This window comes from Rhinichthys klamathensis, unplaced genomic scaffold, assembly GCF_029890125.1.
Source record: "Rhinichthys klamathensis goyatoka isolate OS25496 unplaced genomic scaffold, OSU_Roscu_1.1 h1tg000507l_1, whole genome shotgun sequence".
Taxonomy (NCBI): domain Eukaryota; kingdom Metazoa; phylum Chordata; class Actinopteri; order Cypriniformes; family Leuciscidae; genus Rhinichthys; species Rhinichthys klamathensis.
Window position 1 is genome coordinate 95,811 of NW_026606988.1, and position 19,103 is coordinate 114,913.

The 19,103-nt window shown below is 38.9% G+C and overlaps 1 protein-coding gene across 4 annotated transcripts in view; it reads left to right on the top strand.

Moving 5' to 3' along the window:
- The window catches only part of kcnh6a (potassium voltage-gated channel, subfamily H (eag-related), member 6a), a 63,743-nt gene extending 47,225 nt beyond the window's left edge, over nucleotides 1-16,518 (top strand). Inside the window, exons 7-16 of one of the 4 annotated variants that reach the window (XM_056238084.1) lie at nucleotides 8,920-9,345; nucleotides 10,457-10,874; nucleotides 11,356-11,555; nucleotides 11,833-12,085; nucleotides 13,764-13,957; nucleotides 14,062-14,164; nucleotides 14,254-14,547; nucleotides 15,335-15,518; nucleotides 15,679-15,877; nucleotides 16,240-16,518. In XM_056238084.1, the coding sequence (XP_056094059.1) occupies nucleotides 8,920-9,345; nucleotides 10,457-10,874; nucleotides 11,356-11,555; nucleotides 11,833-12,085; nucleotides 13,764-13,957; nucleotides 14,062-14,164; nucleotides 14,254-14,547; nucleotides 15,335-15,518; nucleotides 15,679-15,877; nucleotides 16,240-16,509 (2,541 nt within the window). In that variant the 3' untranslated portion in view covers nucleotides 16,510-16,518. Of the gene's footprint in view, nucleotides 1-8,919; nucleotides 9,346-10,456; nucleotides 10,875-11,355; nucleotides 11,556-11,832; nucleotides 12,086-13,763; nucleotides 13,958-14,061; nucleotides 14,165-14,253; nucleotides 14,548-15,334; nucleotides 15,519-15,678; nucleotides 15,878-16,239 lie in introns of those variants that run through there. The other 3 variants (XM_056238085.1, XM_056238086.1, XM_056238088.1) reach the window with 3 other exon arrangements.
- The last annotated feature ends 2,585 nt before the right edge of the window (nucleotides 16,519-19,103 follow it).

Sequence of the window (19,103 nt, forward strand, 5' to 3'; positions counted from 1 at the left end):
TATGTCCTGACAGTAGAATATGAGACAGATAATCTGTGTAAAAATCAAGCTCCTCTGGCTCCTCCTAGTGGTCCTATTGCCATTTGCAAGAAATACACGCTCCCGGTCAGAAACAACCAATCAGAGCCAGGAGGACTGTCTTAGCACTGTCAATCACGCTCGTGTACGCGCTGATCACACTCCTCTCTTGCACAGCGCGAGCGCGAGCCGTCGTTCTTGCTGTGCTTATGACGGAGAAACAACCTAAACTGCCAATTCTCGAGTGACACCTGCTCATAAAACAAAGAGGTAAAAGGAAAAAGACTGATGACGATAAACAAGCGAAAAAGAAAGAACTACACAGTTGACTCGGTGTCAAAACTCTAGCCGCATAACATGTAGATAAAATGTCACGCACTCTGCTAAGCAACAATTGAAACCTGCTAATTCACTGGCTTGACATGTTGCCGAAATAATGTACTAGCACACCTTGGCTGCGTCCCAATACCTCCCCTTACCCTAGATTTCTGCCCTAACCCTTGTTTTTGCGCGTTCTCGTGTAGGGGTAGGGTGTCCCAATACTCCAAAGAGCAAGGGGGAGTGCTATTCTCCCCTTAAAATCAACCCTCAAAACATAGTGCGGTCCGATGCAGGCTTAAAACGAAGTGGAAGATGAAATTACCCAGGATACCTTGCGAACTCAGCGAGCCGGTCAAATTTTTCAACTAAGATGGCGGACACCGCTGGAAAGGAACAATTTTATTTTAAGTATATTTTCGCAAATACGCATGTTAAAATGTCGAAATATGTTGGAATATGTTAGTTTGATGCACATCCAATGGACTGTTGAGTTTTCAACACTAATGTTAGAAAATATTTCACGAAGCTATCTGACGATGTTCATATGATATCTGCCGAGTGCTTCAAAAGCAAATCAAATATACATCTGATCTGGGTAAGTTAGTTAATCTAATTTTATTTTCGATTTTGGCTTCCAAGGATTATAAAAAGAAGATATGTGAGGTAAAATTATTCAAAACTAGCCGCGTTCGTCTAGCGCATCATCTTCCCTTCACAGCGCGCTGTCATTTCTCTCTAAACCCAAACCTAACGTCAGAATCAGCACTGAGCACAATCGGTGATTGTTGTAAAGTGCAGTGTCTGCGGTTTCTAAATTGCGGGACGTTGGTGGTAAAAACAGCTACTAAAAGCACAATGATCCGCGCAAGAGACGTTGCCCCGGTTCCCATGGCGGCGCGCGCGCGTTCGGAAACGGATTGCAACTAACGTTAGACAAGCAAACTTTGGGTTTTGTGTGCGCTTCTAAACGATCAGATACAAACAAATATATGGCAAAATTACCGGAAATGCGTCTTCTATATTCCACATGTCTTCTCTGTTGATTCATCAGATGTAGATAAACGAAAACAGCCCACACAACAGGCAACACAACAACTGGAACCGGCAATTTTATGAATGAAAATAGTAGTAGAAGTAGTAGACACTTTGACGCTGCGCGTGACGTATTGAGGATTGCCGTGCTAATTTGCATATAGTGGTGTCCCATTTCATAGGGAAAGATCTTCAACTCCACTTCCCTCGTTGAGGGGACTTTACTATCGAGGGCACTCAAAACCAAGTGGAAGTTTTAAGGGGGGAGAAATGGGACAGGGCCCTTATCTAGCATTATATATCGCTAGAATAATTACTTACATACTGTAACGTTAGTTACCGTCAGAGTTGGGTATATTACTGTAGTGTAACTACATTTCGTGATAACGCAGTAATGTAACTCATTACATTTAAAATGTATGTAATTTGATTACAGTTACTAATGTCAATAAAATTAAGTTACTTACGTTACAAATGTATTGTTAAGAAAAAAATATTAAGTAAAATACATTTCTAATCACGTTTGGCGCGGCTGCGTCAGTTAATGAGCATGCGCTTTAATGAATTACCGGAGAACCCGGCTGCTAAAATGGACGCAGACGTCTACGGGGGGCGGGGGCGGGGTAGCTTTCTTATAACGTAAAGAAAGCTAGCCGCGGTCCTTCTCTACAGATGCAGCTATCTCGTCGTCATTAAAGGCGGCGCGCGGCGGCCGTTGTCCGTCTGTGAGCGACTCGAGTGAAGCTGGTGAAGCTGGCAGGCGCACCGGCGAGCTTTAACGGGCTGGAGAAGGCTCGGGGACCCGCTGAGTACGGCGCTTTAACGGCGCGGCACTACAGCGGGCTGGCCAGTTTCCCTGACGACTCGCGGGCAGAAGGGGGGGAGGTCCACACATAGACATAATAGTCTATGGGTCCACAGAGCTCGCCCAATTAAATTACGGAAAGAACTGAGTTTCACTTTGTAGTGTATTTTTGTGTAGTTTTAATATGTTTTCAAAGTAACTTGAAAGAAAAGTAATTAGTAATCAGATTACTTTTTACATGCAGTAATCAGTAATGTAATCAAATTACAATTTTAAAGTAGTAATTGGTAATTTGTAGTGGATTACTTTTTTTGAGTAACTTACCCTATATTAACGTTATCTTACTAGCTATTTATAACTTATAGAAAGAGTGCAACGTTATAAAGTTACATGTAGGCTATTGCAAAATACATAATGATTTGAGGACCAAGATTGTAGTCAAAGTATGGGCAGGCCATAGTCAATGTAAAGCATTTTGTTGACGTTTAGTCCCTATTGGTGAATGTGCCATATAACTTTTTATCCGCTGTCATCGGTGGCCCTGTTTACTAGCCTGCGCGTTCACGACAGGCTCCGCTGTGGAGGACGAGCTGTGGAGGGAGGGCTGTAGCGCAGCAGAGAGCAAGGGGGTGGGACCTGTAAGTTGTGCTTGTTCAAATTTTCAGGCTAAGTCAACGTTTTCTCAAAACTCCCTACTGCAGCTTTAAAATCTTAAATTCATTTAGAAATGTATTTAGTCTAATCGCAAATAACTTCTCCAGAATTTTAGAGAACTGTGGAAGTAATGATATTGGTCTATAATTAAACAATTCAGATTTGTTTCCTTTTTTAAACAGTGGAATTACTTTGGCTATTTTCATGCAGTCTGGAAATATCCCTGAAGTAATAAATTACAGAAATAGGTAAAAGGCTCAATAATTACATCTATAATTTGCTTTATCAATACCATATTCATATCATTATAATCATTTGATTTTTTTATGGGCACACTTCTGAACAATTGTCAATATTTCACTCGCTTGTACACTTTCAAGAAAAACACTGCTAACATTATCTGGTACTGTGCCACCATTGGTGTTTCCATCTAGAATTTGTTGTGACAAAGCAGGGCCAATATTTACAAAGCAATTATTTAATTCATTTACAATTTCAGTTTTATTGAAAATGTCAACATTATTCTTTGTAAACTTATTTGGAAAGTTTGTTTTTACCTTGCCTTTTTAGTTCTCATTTGGTTTGACCTGTTGGAAATGTTCCACACCCTCATCACACCCTTTCCTGTCGATTTTTTCCCCTTGTAAATTGGTGCATTTAGGCAGTTTAGCCTGTTTGTTCAGCAATCCATCTTTTTGTTCCCTTGGATTAGGAAAGCTGCGATCGTCCATCTATCCAGCACTACTGTCTTTCTTTCTCTCTTTAGATCAGGGGTATTTGTACAGTATGTTTGTGGTAAATATGACATGTCTGTTTGGAGGTAGAGCCTGTGGAGTTTCTTCTCTTTCTGAAGAAACAGTTTTGCAGTGGATGTTGTGAGTCAGCTTGATACCTTGGACAACATGGACAAGGAGCCTCTCATTGTCGTACCGGTCAGTAGAGACTGCAGTTTATGCAGCATGCACATAAATGTTATATTCAGAAAGATTTTATGAATGGATGTGTACTTTGCAAACATTACAGATGTACTTTCTAATTTAATGCCATGTGATATGACTAATGAACTAAAACATTTATCATATTAAGCTGCATCATCTTAAATAGTTAGTAAGTGGCTGCAGGTAAATTACATTATAACTCTGCACAACAAAGCTATTATTTGCTTAAATGAAGCCATTCGTCTGCTTAAACAAAGGCAATTCTGAGCCCTTAAATGCTAAAGGAAAATAAAAGCCCTGAATTATATTCAAACCGTCTGAAAATAAGAAAAAGACATGCCTCTTCACATTCATTACTTCCTTGACAGTGAAAACGCATAAGGCTGTGATTTGCATTAGGTTGTCATGTGTTCAGAAATTTGTGTAAAAGAAAAAGAAAGGAAAACTGCAATGCATACTAATTTCAACAAATTTTTTTTTGGAGATTTTATCAATGCTTGAATATAGCATTTGCAATACCATGACAACTGTTAGAGTAATCTAGAACTCTTTCAAAAGAACACTTTCCCAAAAAAATCGACCAACTTTTTCCACATGACTGATGTTCCCCGATTGTAGTTTCCATGGCAGCCAGTGGTTGCCATGGTCGTCTGTGCAAGCAGTAATCATGGGCTGCTAATGGTGTGATTTTCTGTTGGAGAAAAGCTCAGGCAGAAAATAGGTCTCAGTGTGAAATAGTTCAGCAGTTACATATAGGCCAGCTGCATACTTGTTGACTTAATGTGTTGAACATAAAAAAAAATGGTTTTGTTTATTTTTTTATTTATTTTGGGGATTTTTGTCTCTATTAGATACAATGTACAGTGACGTTTCTTGCTTTTTCTTAAAAATGAAAGGTTCTTTATTGGCATCTATGGTTTCATAAAGAACCTTTAACATCCATGGAACTTTATATTGCACAAAAGGTTCTTTATAGTGGAAAAAGAACCTAAAAGTTCTTTAGATTATTAAAATGTTCTTCACACTGCAAAAAATAAGAAATGGTTCTTTTAAGAATTGTTTTCTAAAAAAAAAAAAAAAAAAATCATCTCTATGAAAACCCCCTTGTGGAACCCTTGTTTTTAAGAGCCATGGTCAGCGATTGATCTTTGATCAGAGTCGAGGGAGGTAATGGAAAGCTGGAGTCTGTTCTGACGTGATGTGAATGTGAATGGATGAACTGATCCAGACCACATAAGCCTCTCAGTGACACAATACAAACCTTAGCTATTAATATCCGAGAGAGTGTGAAATAGTTGACTGTGAATAGTGAAGGTTGGATGTCAATAACTTCAAACGTCATTGGTTTTTAAGTGTCTTTTTAACATAAGTCATGACGTCAAACCTGTGCCATAGACCTTATACACGGCAGCGCAATCTTTGATTTTTGATGGGAATGAAAGCGAGGCTGTGAGGGCTAGACATACATCTCTACAGTGGGTTGTACTGTTATTTAATGTGTTTTTTGATTGTTCTGCTAACGAAACGCTGCAAAAATATCTTTCCAAGAAATTTCAGTAGACAAAAAACTCCAGACATCATGAGCTGTGGAAAATTATAAGTGATCTAGGAGCTTTATACAGCTTGAAAACACTCTCACAGCCTTGCTCTCATACCTGTCATGGCGCTGCTCTGAATAAGGCCTATAGGTCTCATGTTGGCGTGTTTGATTTAAAATGGCTCTGTTCCTCACACAAAGCTATTGTGTGACTTCAGAGGCAGATCAAGTCATACAGACTACTTAGATCATACTTTCTAATTGTGTGCGTGTGTGTGTGTGCATTTGTGTGTAAAATATCTTTCACAAAATTTGAAATAACAGAATAAGGAGAATAAATACTGACAGACTCTTCAAGGTTTGGTTCTTTTTCCTGTTTATTTCTCTGTCATTTCTCCTATAGCATTACATTTACACCACTTCAAGCAGTGTGGTCGATTAACATACACTCGGCTCAAAGACAGACCCCCTGTGGCGCGTTTCTTCAGTCCGTGCCCTTTAAAATTGGTTCTTGTCTGAAGGACTTGGCTGCTGCCCTTCCTTTTAATAATGGCACATGTCAAGAGGAAGAGGAGGCTTATATCTTGAAGAACAAAGCATGAAAGATGAGCAGATGTCTGCAGATGTTTCGTGCTCTGGGTTAAAATGAGATCTGACAATAGTTCAAAGCATCGAGAGAAATGTCAGTTTTTTTAAAAAATGCCTTTGAACAAGATATCATCTAGTGTCCAATGTATCTCCTTGTGCGTGTGTTTGGGTCTATTGAGGTATATTCTAACATTTTACACTTTTACTCGTAGACTTCAACTTGTAGTAGACATGTTTGTTTGAATAATTTCATTAGCTATATATGCATACCTTATATATGCATTACTGTATATAAGGAAATATATGCAATTCATATATTGCCTTGTGTCTGAATACAACTAATTTTAGATAGTTACAGATAGTGTTATTTTAGCAGGTATTATTTATATGCTATTATATTTGTTATAATAATAATAATAATAATGCATTTAATTTTTTAGGCGGCTTTCAGACCACCCAAGGTCACCTTACAACAAGTAAAAATAGTATTAGCTATTAAGAGAAAGAAATGTATAATTAAAAATATAAAAGCATAAAAGTATAAAAGCATCCAACAGGCTAATGCTGATGGAGGGAGAGGTGAGGTGCTTAAAGTTTAGGCTGACTTGAAAAGATGAGTTTTGAGAGTGGTTTTAAACTGTGAAATGGAGTCTATGGGACGAATATGAGGGGGAAGAGAATTCCAGTTTTGGTGCTATCGGCGCTGACAATTTTGTTATGCTAATTAATATTTTTATATAAGCTTTTGTTTTTAGTTTTCATTTTAAATAAATTTTTGTAATTTTGTTATGCTTATATGTTTTTTTTTTTTCGATTTATTTTTGCCTTTTATTCAGGATAGGACAGTAGCTAGACAGGAAGTGAGGTGGGAGAGAGAGAGAGGGGGGACGGGATCAGGAAAGGTCTACGAGCCAGGACTCGTACTCGGGTCGCCCGAAGCACAACGGCGCACTTGCCCACGAGGCTATCGTTGCCGACAATTTTGTTATGCTAATTAATGCTTTTGTCATTTTCATTAGCTTTTTTATTGCTATTTTATTTTCAGTTAGTCATTTAAGTGCTTCAACCTATTTCAGTTTGTTCAAATTTTCATTTAGTTTAAGTTTTTCAACTAATTTACATTTTATTTTGGTAACACTTTACAATAAGGTTCATTAGTTAACGTATTAACTAACTGTTAGGGGTGCTGGGATGAAAAAGGGACCCTAGAGCAGATTAGCAGTTCACTCAATTTATTGTCCAAAATGCAAAGAAAAAAACAAAACACAAATATAATTTGCAACCGAGCAAAAGGGCGGGGCAGTGGCGAAATCCAAGGGGCAGGCAGGAGAAAAGCCAGAAGTCAGTTCAGCGAGGTAACAACCCCAAGAGAGAGACGATATGGAGAAACGGGCCCAGCAGGGGTCAAAACCAGAGGCAGAACCACAGCCCCAGGGTAGAGCCAATGCAATAGTCCAAAACAAGAGCAGAAAATCAAAACCAGGTGAGCGAGCCGAAACTGGACTGAGTACAGAGACTGGGCAAATCAGAGGGGAAACCAAACAAGATTAAATAAACAGACAAGGCATGTAAACTGGCCACGACTAGAACAAGACTGTTTTAGGACAGTAGTGAAACGGATGGTAACCAAGACACACTGACAGAGAAGCAAAGAAAGAGAGAAGTAGTGGAGAAAATCAATGCAAATTGGGGGCAGGTGTGTGCGTAAGGAGAACTGATTAGAATGAGGTGCAGCAGTGATGGCAGAGTGAGAGAAACTGACAACCAAGACACAAAACAAATACAACAGAAAGGCTGATGATAAAACCAGAGTCCTGACACTAACATGAACTAACAATGAGCAATACATTTGTTACAGTATTAATTCATTTTTGTCAATGTTAGTTAATAAAAATACAGTCATTCATTGTTTGTTCATGTTAGTTTAGTACATTAACTAATGTAAACAAATACAACTTTTGATTTTAATAACGTATGGGTTAGTTCACCCAAAAATGAAAATTAGCCCATGATTTACTCACCCTGAAGCCATCCTAGGTGTACATGACATTCTTCTTTCAGACGAATACAATAGGAGTTATATTAAAAAATGTCCTGGCTCTTCCAAGCTTTATAATGGTAGTGAATGGCTAGAGAAAATTTGAAGCCCAAAAAGTGCATCCATCCATGATAAAAAAAATGCTCCACACGGCTCCGGGGGGTTAATAAAGTTCTTCTGAAGCGAAGCCATGGGTTTTTGTAAGAAAAATGCCCTTATTTATAACTTCATAATCTAAAATAACTAGCTTCCGCCAGACAACCGTACCTTTACTACGTAAGTCGACTTGCAATTCGCGACTGGTGTTTTGTTTTGCTCTTTCCTCTGAGCTTCCGTGTTCGTCATTACGCTGTGCTTCGGGTCAGGGGTTAGTCTTCCACCGTAAATCGATTCGTACGGCCGTCTGTCGGAAGCTAGTAGTTATAGTTTATAAAGTTTTAAATATCGGGTATTTTCCTTACACAAATGCATGGCTTCCTCACTTCAGAAGGCCTTTATTAACTCCCTGGAGCCACATGGATTACTTTTATAATGGATGGATGCACTTTTTTTGGTCTTAAATTTTTTTTCCAGCCATTCACCCATTATAAAGCTTGGAGGAGACAGGGCATTTTAATAACTCTGATTGTATTCGTCTGAAAGAAGAATGTCATATACACCTAGGATGGCTTCAGGGTGAGTAAATCATGGGTTAATTATCATTTTTGGGTGAACTATCCTTTTAATAAATGCTGAAGAAGTATTGTTCATGCTTAGTTCATGTGAACTAAGGTAGTTAGCTAATGTTAACTAATGAACCTTATTGTAAAGTGTTACCTTTATTTTATTTCAGCTTTATTTCAATTAACAAAAAGTAGTTATGAATGCTGTAGTTATGAAATCTGCCAGCAAAACTGTCGGCGATGCTAACCTTGACCCTTTGCATCAATGGAATTTCAATTAAAGATACCCCATGACATCCTCTGAATATCCCTCCTTTTCTTCCCAGGTACTGTCACTCGGGGCAGATGTGCTTCCCGAGTACAAGCTTCAAGCTCCACGCATCCACAAGTGGACAATTCTCCACTACAGCCCGTTCAAAGCAGTATGGGACTGGATCATCCTACTCTTGGTGCTCTACACAGCCGTCTTCACACCCTACTCCGCTGCCTTTCTCCTCAACGAGCAGGAGGACGAGAGGAGGCGCACCTGCGGCTACACCTGCAACCCCCTCAATGTAGTGGACCTGGTGGTGGATGTCATGTTCATTATCGACATCCTCATCAATTTCAGAACCACTTATGTCAATCACAACGACGAGGTTGTCAGCAATCCTGTTCGCATCGCTCAGCATTACATCAAGGGCTGGTTCCTCATAGACATTGTGGCTGCGGTTCCCTTCGACCTGCTCATTTTCAGATCAGGTTCAGATGAGGTGAGGATTGTGATGTGCTAAGTAGGTGGTATATGAATACATGTATATGATATGGTATATGATATTTCAGATGTACAGCTAGAACAGAACGTACAATTGTTAAGCATTCTACCTTTAGAAGAACCGCTCAGACTAATCAATGAATCATCTAGAATATTGATCGCAGTGTAATAATGTTGATTGTGTTTGGTATGCTGAATGATTTATTCCCATGTAGATTCTGCCATATTGAGGAAGGTCACCTTCACAGAATGATGAAACAGCAGCCATTTTAATAATTCATATGTTCATATGTTAATAATTCATACTTATTGCTTACTTCTGTCAGTAACGGTTTCCAGAAGTATTTCATTTGAAATCTGCCATTTTTGCTCATGAAAACCAGAGTCTGATTATAGTGATTAATTATTTTATGTAAGTATGGATTTGCATATAAACACACTGGAAGCATTTATATGCATTTTTAGATTTATGTTTAAACTCACATTGACTACATTGTTCTTGAAAATGACGATCTTTTAAGTGCTTAGCAGCTCTCAAAGGGGTATTCGTTCATTACCCCCTTAATGAACCTTAATTTCCTCACCCCCTTAATTAAAAGACTACTTAAGCCATACTAGATTTGTATGAGGAACAAACCAAAATGTAGGTCTCAAATCCTGATATCAGCCCTAGTCAAGAGTTCATGAGAGTAGTAGTAATATCCAATATGTGAATGAATCATTCTTTTGAGTCAGATCTTTTTTAATGAATCGTTTGATCCAGTTCATAAAACTGGCCTGAATGACTTGTTTAAATCACTGACTGCAAAACACTGCAGTTCAGTGGAGAAAATGTTATTTGTGAATAGTGATTTGTTCCTCACATAAAGTTTTCCAATCAATTCAGAAGAGTCTTTGATAGTCTTACGGTGCTTTTTTGAAAACTTGACGGCTCAAGTCCTTTCATTACATGTACAGAAGTGGCTAAGACTTCTTCAGAGATTCCACTTATGTGTGCCATAGAAGAAAGAAGGTCATAAATACCATTCCGTCACAGTCAGGCAGACAAATTAAAAATAAGAGTGATTGTTATGAAATGCAAACTAATCCTCTCAAACTCCTCCTTCCAGCCTCAAACCACCACTCTGATTGGCCTTCTAAAGACTGCACGGCTGCTGAGATTGGTGCGAGTAGCGAGGAAACTGGACCGTTACTCTGAGTATGGCGCAGCAGTTCTCTTCCTCCTCATGTGCACCTTCGCCCTCATCGCCCACTGGCTGGCATGCATCTGGTACGCCATTGGAAATGTGGAGCGCACCAGCTCTGCCCGTATCGGAGGCATGAAGATCGGCTGGCTGGACAACCTGGCTGACCAGATTGGCAAGCGCTACAATGACAGTGACTCCTTCTCCGGCCCCTCCATCAAGGATAAATATGTAACTGCACTGTACTTCACTTTCAGTAGTTTGACCAGTGTGGGATTTGGAAACGTCTCTCCTAACACCAACCCTGAGAAGATTTTCTCCATTTGTGTCATGCTCATTGGCTGTAAGTGCACTCATTATCTTTATTAGACATGACAACTAAGTCTTCAAATCTTAAACATTATTATACACTTCCATTTAAAAGTTTGTGGTCAGTAAGATTTTTTTCAAATTCAGCAAAGACACATTAATTTGAGTTTATAAAAATTACAGTGCAGACATTTATAAAGTCACAAACACTTCTATTTCAAATAAATAGTGTTCTTTTGGACTTTCTATTCATCAAAGAATCCTGAAATAAATGAATAACGGTTTCCACAAAAATATTAACCAGCATAACTGTCTTCAACATTGATAATAATTAGAAATGTTTTTACTGTATTTTGATCAAATAAATGCAGCCTTGGTGAGCATAAGAGACTTATTTAAAAAATGGCCCTAAACTTTAAACGGTAGTGTGTGTATATAATCTAAATAAATTAAAAAATATATTGTTTGTACCATTCTCTTTGCTGATGATAGTCTTTGATCTTCTTCCTTTCCAGCCCTGATGTATGCCAGTATCTTTGGCAATGTGTCTGCTATAATTCAGAGGTTGTATTCAGGCACAGCTCGCTACCACACTCAGATGCTACGTGTGAAAGAGTTCATCAGGTTCCATCAGATCCCAGGAGGCCTTCGGCAACGACTGGAAGAATATTTCCAGCACGCCTGGTCCTATACTAATGGCATCGACATGAACGCTGTGAGTTAAACCCACATACCCTGCAATTCAACCTGCAGCAGTACGTAAAATTACTTGTATACTCCCTCCCCAGTGTTCAAAGTATGGTGAGGGGGCTTCCAGGCCCCTCAACTGCATGTTATAAAGCTCCTCCATAGGAAAAAAGTTTCAATTTTATGCTTTGTACTTGATATGCTACTTTTTAAACTCCTGGTAAGCTTCTGGGGTTGAATTTAATTTGTTTTTTAATTGTTTTAATAAAAATGTGAAATTTCTTCAAAAATTGCTTTTCTCCCAGGTGTTAAAGGGTTTTCCGGAGTGTCTGCAAGCTGACATCTGTCTGCATCTGAACCGCAGTCTGCTGCAGAACTGTACGGCATTCCGGGGGGCGAGCAAGGGTTGTTTGCGTGCTCTGGCCATGCGTTTTAAGACCACCCATGCCCCACCTGGAGACACTCTGGTGCACAGTGGAGACGTATTGACCGCACTATATTTCATCTCCCGCGGCTCCATAGAGATCCTCAGAGAGGATGTCGTGGTGGCCATTTTAGGTTGGAATTCTGCCTAATTCTGTTTTTATCTTTTGCTTCATTCTTCATTAATTTGAACTCACTTCAGCTTGAAAAATAAAGTTTAATTGCTGCCTTAACTTTAGTAAACTTCACATTTATTGTGTCAGTTTTGCACAGAAAGTTGATGTAACTGGATCTTATTGGCTTATTTTTATTTATTTTGTTTTAAAGAAGTTTCTTATGCTCACCAAACTGCATTTATTTGATCATAAATAAAGTAAAACACTACTATTGTGAAATACTATTACAATTATATTGTGTCAGCAGTGTAGGGTCCCAACATACAATAGGTTGAGCATCCACAAGGTTGAGGATCCAAATGCAGTATTTTATTAAAGGGCAATCCAAAGACGTAATCCAATAAACAGGCAAAAGGTCAAAAGCAGAGGGTAAACGGTCTAAACAATAACAGGGCACAGGAACACAGGCAAACAGGGAGAACCAAGAAACCAGGCAGAAAGTCAAAACCATAAACATGAAAAACGAAAGACAGAGCGCTTGGAAATTCTGTGTGGTGACACAAACAAGACTTAACCAAGAGTGACTTAGGGGCTGTTTACACGACACCGCTTTTAACTAAAAACGGAATACTTTTTATGAGTTTTGGATGTTCATTTACACGACAACAGCGTTTTGGTGCCCTGAAAACGCAAACTTTTGAAAACGGATTTCAATGTGAATGTTTTTTGAAACCGACACCCTTATCAACCCCGTGTAAACTACAAAACCTCGAATCTGTGAAAACGGTGATGTCATGCACATGCGTAGTATGTGTTTAGTCTATAGGCTTTTTTTTGTTGCAAATTAAAGGATACAGATATTAACAGTAAGAAATAAGGGGGGCATACAGACATCATGATTCATCACAAGTGGTTTATAAGAATTACACAAATCAACACAGTATAACATTTTGTCATCATGAAAAATTAAAGGTTCTTTACACCAGACTCAAGGATGATCTATGTTTCCGAAGCATTTGTGGCATTGTCTTAAAGGAAGTAAAAAGGGACTTTATATCAAAGGAGAACATTCTAAAATTGGGATTACAGTGAATGATTCTGGCTTTGTGAAGATGAAATTTACCCAGAAGACAAAATAATAATACAGTATTATCAAGATTAACATCCTTAGAAAGAAAATTGGACAAAAAAAAGATAGATTATGTAATTTGTGTCTATAGGCTTGTGCGTTCGGGAGAAAAATGTGCGCGTAGTCTTTATTTACAAAGTGACATCGTCAACTACTTGTCCGGCATGCATATATGCAGCATTTTCACAGATTTGTGTGGATGGGGATCGGTTTGATAAAGCCGTCATCTGTACAAAGAAAAAACATTTTAGTTTCTTAGCACATCATTGTCGTGTAAACGTACTCTGAATGAACCAGGTTTATATAGGCAGGGACTGACAAGGTAATGAGAAACAGCTGAGAACAATCAGGGATGATGAGACCGGGCAGCGATTTCTGGGAAATGTAGTCCATGAAGTGGTGCCAATGGACTAGGGAGGAGTGCCCTCTGGTGGAGATCAAGGGCACTCCAGCTGGTGGATGTGACACCTACAGTATTTGGCACCCAACTGTTATTGTTCTTCTTTCTCTATTTCTATTCTCTTCCAATTATTCCAACCACCTGCCTCTCGTCCTGTTTTCACTGTAGGTAAGAATGACATTTTTGGGGAGCCCATCAGTCTATACGCCAGGCCAGGGAAATCAAGTGCGGACGTGAGGGCTCTGACGTACTGTGACCTGCACAAGATCCTGAGAGACGACCTGCTGGAAGTGTTGGACATGTACCCCGATTTTTCAGACAACTTCTGGAGCAACCTGGAAATCACATTCAACCTTCGAGATGTAAGCCACTCAAACACACAATACATTGCATGATAGCAAGTCTTTATTCATGTTTCCGTACGTGTTCTGTAATTATGTGAGTTACTGAAGCTTGTGTGTATCAGGCAGACAGAATCATGCATCAAACCCCAAGCGAGGACTCAGACTGTGGGTACCGTCGGCCCAGACATCGGAGGAACCCCCTACAGCGAAATCGGCCTGGTAATGGTGCCTATCTAGTCTACGAGGGCCACAAAAAATATTTTTCTGCAGGACTATACTATTTTGATCTTTCTCTTCTCTCTTAAATCACCCAGATGGGATGGACCGAGATGGAATGGACACGTACCCAGTCCAGTCCTGTTCCCCTGTGGGGAACCATCGGGGGGCAATACCGCTCTCACACTGGGATGAGTTATGCAGCAATGCCAGTGCTGCTTCCCTGTCCAGTGAGGAGGACATGAAGCCCCTGGTGTCCGACCGAGGGGAGATGTACTCACCAGGGACAGAGATGCAGGAATACTCTCATTCTGCAGTCAGCCATCTGCCCCCGGGCAACAGCACAGCTTCTGCCACGGGAGGAACACTGGGAGGGGTACATCCGTACACAGGTAGAAGGATTGGTGCTTCTTGAATCACAGCACACTGAACATAATATCAACCCCGGGTCATGAAAAATATGTGCCTGTGGTGACATTTTTGTAAAAATGTTATTACGTTGCTTGTACATTTTGCAGCAGTTTCAAAGTGAAATTTCCAGTAAGTTCGATTCACATTCGATTTTCTCCAGAACGGATAAAAGTGACAGTGCCAACATTTTATTAAGCAGGTTCATGCACAGTAGTTCGGAAATAAGATGTCTGGGAAGTGCCGCTAAAAGGCTAAAGCTCTATTGCGTATGAAAATGATGTAAAAAAAAGTTAGGTAGAGGCAACGAGCCTCTATTGAGCCTGTGTTGCACCGAGTTTTGAATCCAGCTTAAATCATGTAGAGCAGGTGGAATTCATCTGATCATGTGATCCTATGAAGCGAATAAAATAAAACAGCTTTTACTCTTATTATGCTACTGATATGACATTATTTTAAACAATTTTCAAAAGTACTATTCATTTATGAGAAAAATCTTTTTTGGGAATTTTGATTAAAAACTATGAGGTCAAGAAATGTTAAAAATAGAATCATCAATTATGCATGGATACGATCTAGAACATGCAAATACATTTAGAAAAAAAATGTCATGCCACCTGTACCATAGCCAGTGCAGTATACGTTTTGTACTTGGTAGAAGTATGCAAATTGGTATTTAGCTAATGTTTATTTTTTTTATCTGCAAATTTGTGTGACATTTTCTAATCATTTTGGTCTTGTCCATTATTCTGTCATTCTTCATCCATACAGCAGCTCCTCTGAATGTGTCGGGGTTATACAGCTATTTGCCCGACCGCAGGGCCAGTCAGTACTCTGAGAGTAAGAGACATTCCTCTGCAGTGCAGGCCTGCTACCACCATCACAGCCCCTTTGTTGAGGACAGACCGAACCAACTGCAAGCCCGCCTGGAGCTGCTGCAGTCGCAACTCAACAGGTCCGACGTCCAAAGAAAAAACAAGCTTTAAATGCAAAGTCTGCATTTGCCTTCCAACCTCTCCCTCTCTCTCTCCCTCTCTCTCTCTCTCTCTCTCTCTCTCTCTCTCTCTCTCTCTCTCTCTCTCTCTCTCTCTCTCTCTCTCTCTCTCTCTCTAAAGACTGGAGACCAGGATGACAGCAGATATAAATGTGATCCTGCAGTTGCTGCAGAGGCAGATGGCACCTGTACCCCCCGCCTACAGCGCCGTTTCCCCAGAACCGCTGGCCCACCCCGCTCACCCCACCAGCCTGTACACTACAGCAACGCATACCACTATGCCCTCTTTACAGATCTCTGACAGTACATCGCCTGGCAAGGTAGGTTGAGAGAGGGAGGGTGTGATATTTACAAGTGGGTTTGTAAATCGCATATTACATAGATTAATCGCAGTTATCATTAATGAGCAATGAAACCGTATAGCACAGGAGGAAACAGTAAAAGGAGGAGGAAATAAAACACTCATACAAATATTGAGATGCTGTATGTTGCCTTGTCTCTAAATTAACCCTCTTTTGAAAACGTTTTTTGATGACCCCCCAAATATGACAATCCTCTTTCAGACTTTGGTAATATAGCGACTGTAGCGAGATAGACTGATCTCTGTTGTTAGCTCTTTAATCATTGTAGTGAGCATGTTGCACGACTGTATTGAACCAAACCTGTTTTCCACATTACACAGAGCCCTGACTTGTACAGCTTCAAAGAGAAGTCTCCAGACTCTTTGTCCAGTGGGATCCACCTGACAGTTGCCTCCAATGACACCATGTCCATGTCCCCAGAGACAGAGCTAGCTGTGCCCACAGGAGAGCCTCATCTACAGCCCCCGGGACTGCTGTGTAGAAACCTGCGCTTCCCATCACTCCCGGACAGTCTGGAGAATCCAAGCACACTGGAGGGATCACCAGAAATCCAGAGGCACATGTCCGATCCAGTCTTACCTGGAAGCTAGAGGCCAAAAACAGACTACTCTCTGTTCTAAGACGCATCTACCACATTTTCATGGTTTTCCTTTTTTAATCTGCTCAATATTGCACTTCTGCAATAAATGCATTCATATTACTCCTTAGTTACAAGGGCGTCCAGTAGATTTCTCTGAATCTCTGAGGTGTTTTGTCTCATATCCCTTCTCATTAAGAGCAGGATTTTTTTCCTCTGATGCGAGAGTATTTTGTAACACCTCTCAACTTTTTTGTTATCGAATATGAAGAGAAGCACAGTTGGCAATAAAGACAAGATCAAAGAGTCAAAGAGGGATGCTACATTATGATCACTTGACACCATCATGTAAATGTTTTGTCTGGTTTGAGATTTGTCTTTACGTTCTAAACTCCATCCTGTCTTCTTGTGTCAGCTGTTATTTCGAGGCAGATCCTCTTGAGGCAGCAGCATCACTGAAACCAGGACAAATATGACACATACCCGGGCTTTAAAAGTATGAGTTGCTTGTGTGTACTGATATTGCAAATGTGCTTGATTTTCTTTTCAATGTATAGATTTTTATCATTTTAAACTATATATATATATAGAGAGAGAGAGAGTGTGTGTGTGTGTGTGTGTATATATATAACCCAAATCTACTGTATTACTACATCAAATGACTGGCACAAAATGAATCTTTGTATATATTTGGATTCAGTAACCAAATGGGCATGAATTCAGGGTTATGAAATGATATTTCTGTCACTGAAGTGGTTATTTTAACTGCTGACGGGTGGTGTGACTGTGTGTGGATATGTTTAGACTTGCGATCTGTCTCTGAGAATTTTCTCACGAATTCTTGACGTTCTGATTTGAAAGTGAAGGACTGCTTTTGTAAAATTTCACCTCTGCAATGTAAGCAGATGAATGTATGTAAAATGACTAGAAACCTTCGTTGGACTGTCAAGGTTTCCAAAAGCACACAACTGTTATTATTAATATTTTTTAGATTAAATGTTATTTATAAAGAAGTACTAATGTTGTACTGGGTTTAAGCTATCAATATTATTTGTCCTTATTTTCATTGGTCTGGTTTTCTTAATTTTCATTTTTACTAGAGATGCACTGATATTAAAATAGTCAAGCTTATCATTATTTTCAAGTTATAATCAGCGTTTAGTACTTCATGCAATATATTAATATTGTGAATTAGCTTCTATTTTAATTTTTAGTCTGTTTTAGTAATTTTGTATCATTTTTATTTTATATTTTTATTTAGCCTCTTTTTTGTTTCTGGTTTAGCAATTTTAGTACTTTAGCCTACTTATTTCAGTTAGGTTTTTTTATTTTAAGTTTTTCGTATAGTCGTTTAATTTCAGCTTTATTCCAATACCAAAAACATTTTCTTTTTATAATTTTAGTTTTAAAGATAACACTGGTTATAAGCGATAGCTGGCTATTACATACTATTTATGTATCTATCCACACACATTTACTATTTTATCTAAATAAAAGTTTTTTAAATGCTTTTTAAAAGTGAATTCAGGCATTACAACATTATAATGAACTATGAAAAACGGATATTAATTTCTATATTTTGCTAAAGATTACATTCAACAGTGTTATTATTAGTATTTATAAACTGAGCGTTAGATCATAGAAATTTTTATCAAGAAAATTAAATCAAAATATAAAATAGATATTTAATCATGCATGCTCATTTCCTCTAACCAAATAAAACCAATCTGTAACATCCACCAACAATCAATATATTGAGCATACCAAAATGTTAGTTGTCTGGCCATTACATGATGAATTACCACTGTAAGCTTTATGAAAGAACAAGAGTTTATTAAGTGAGTTTATTAATAGAAAAGCATTATGGCTGGACACACAGAGAACTACTTACATATAAGCACTCCATCTAAGAGTGTGAGGTGAGGATGACGATCCCACACAGCCTTGCAAACTCACTTTTGACTTCGGTCTTGACCGAAGAGTGGCGTCACTACTACATCATATTTGCATAACAACAGAACAATGAATAACATGAACAGACCAAATGACTCGCAATGCAAAATGATTCTTGAAAAGTGACACGTTTGTCCTACCTTGTACATAATATTTATATATGTATACAGTACATATTTCACTTCAAGCACAAGCATGCTGAAAGGGGACTGACTTATTTTGAAAACTAACATGGGAAAAATATAACAGGAGCTTTCTCACAATTAGTGAGCAGTAATGCATCTTTAAAAGAAATAACATTTTGCTCAAGATATCCTCCACTCAAACACTGACGTCAACAATGCAACTAACCGCTATGTGAGTTATGAGCGTGTCTGAAGAACTATTATGAATGTTTTGCAGTGACGTCAAGCATTTTATCCCCATACTACGGTATTTAAGTTTCCAAAGCTAAAAAAAAAAAAAAAAAATGGCACCTTCCTGAAATGATAAGCAGGATCTGAAGTTCAGAGGCTCTTTAAAACTGTATCAATCTTTGAAGTAATTACATCTTAATAAAATGGTTGTTTTGGATGTCCATGTTGGCAAATCTTTACAATCCTAGTTTTTACCGGTCAAACTGAATAAACATGTATCTCTCCCAACACAAATGGC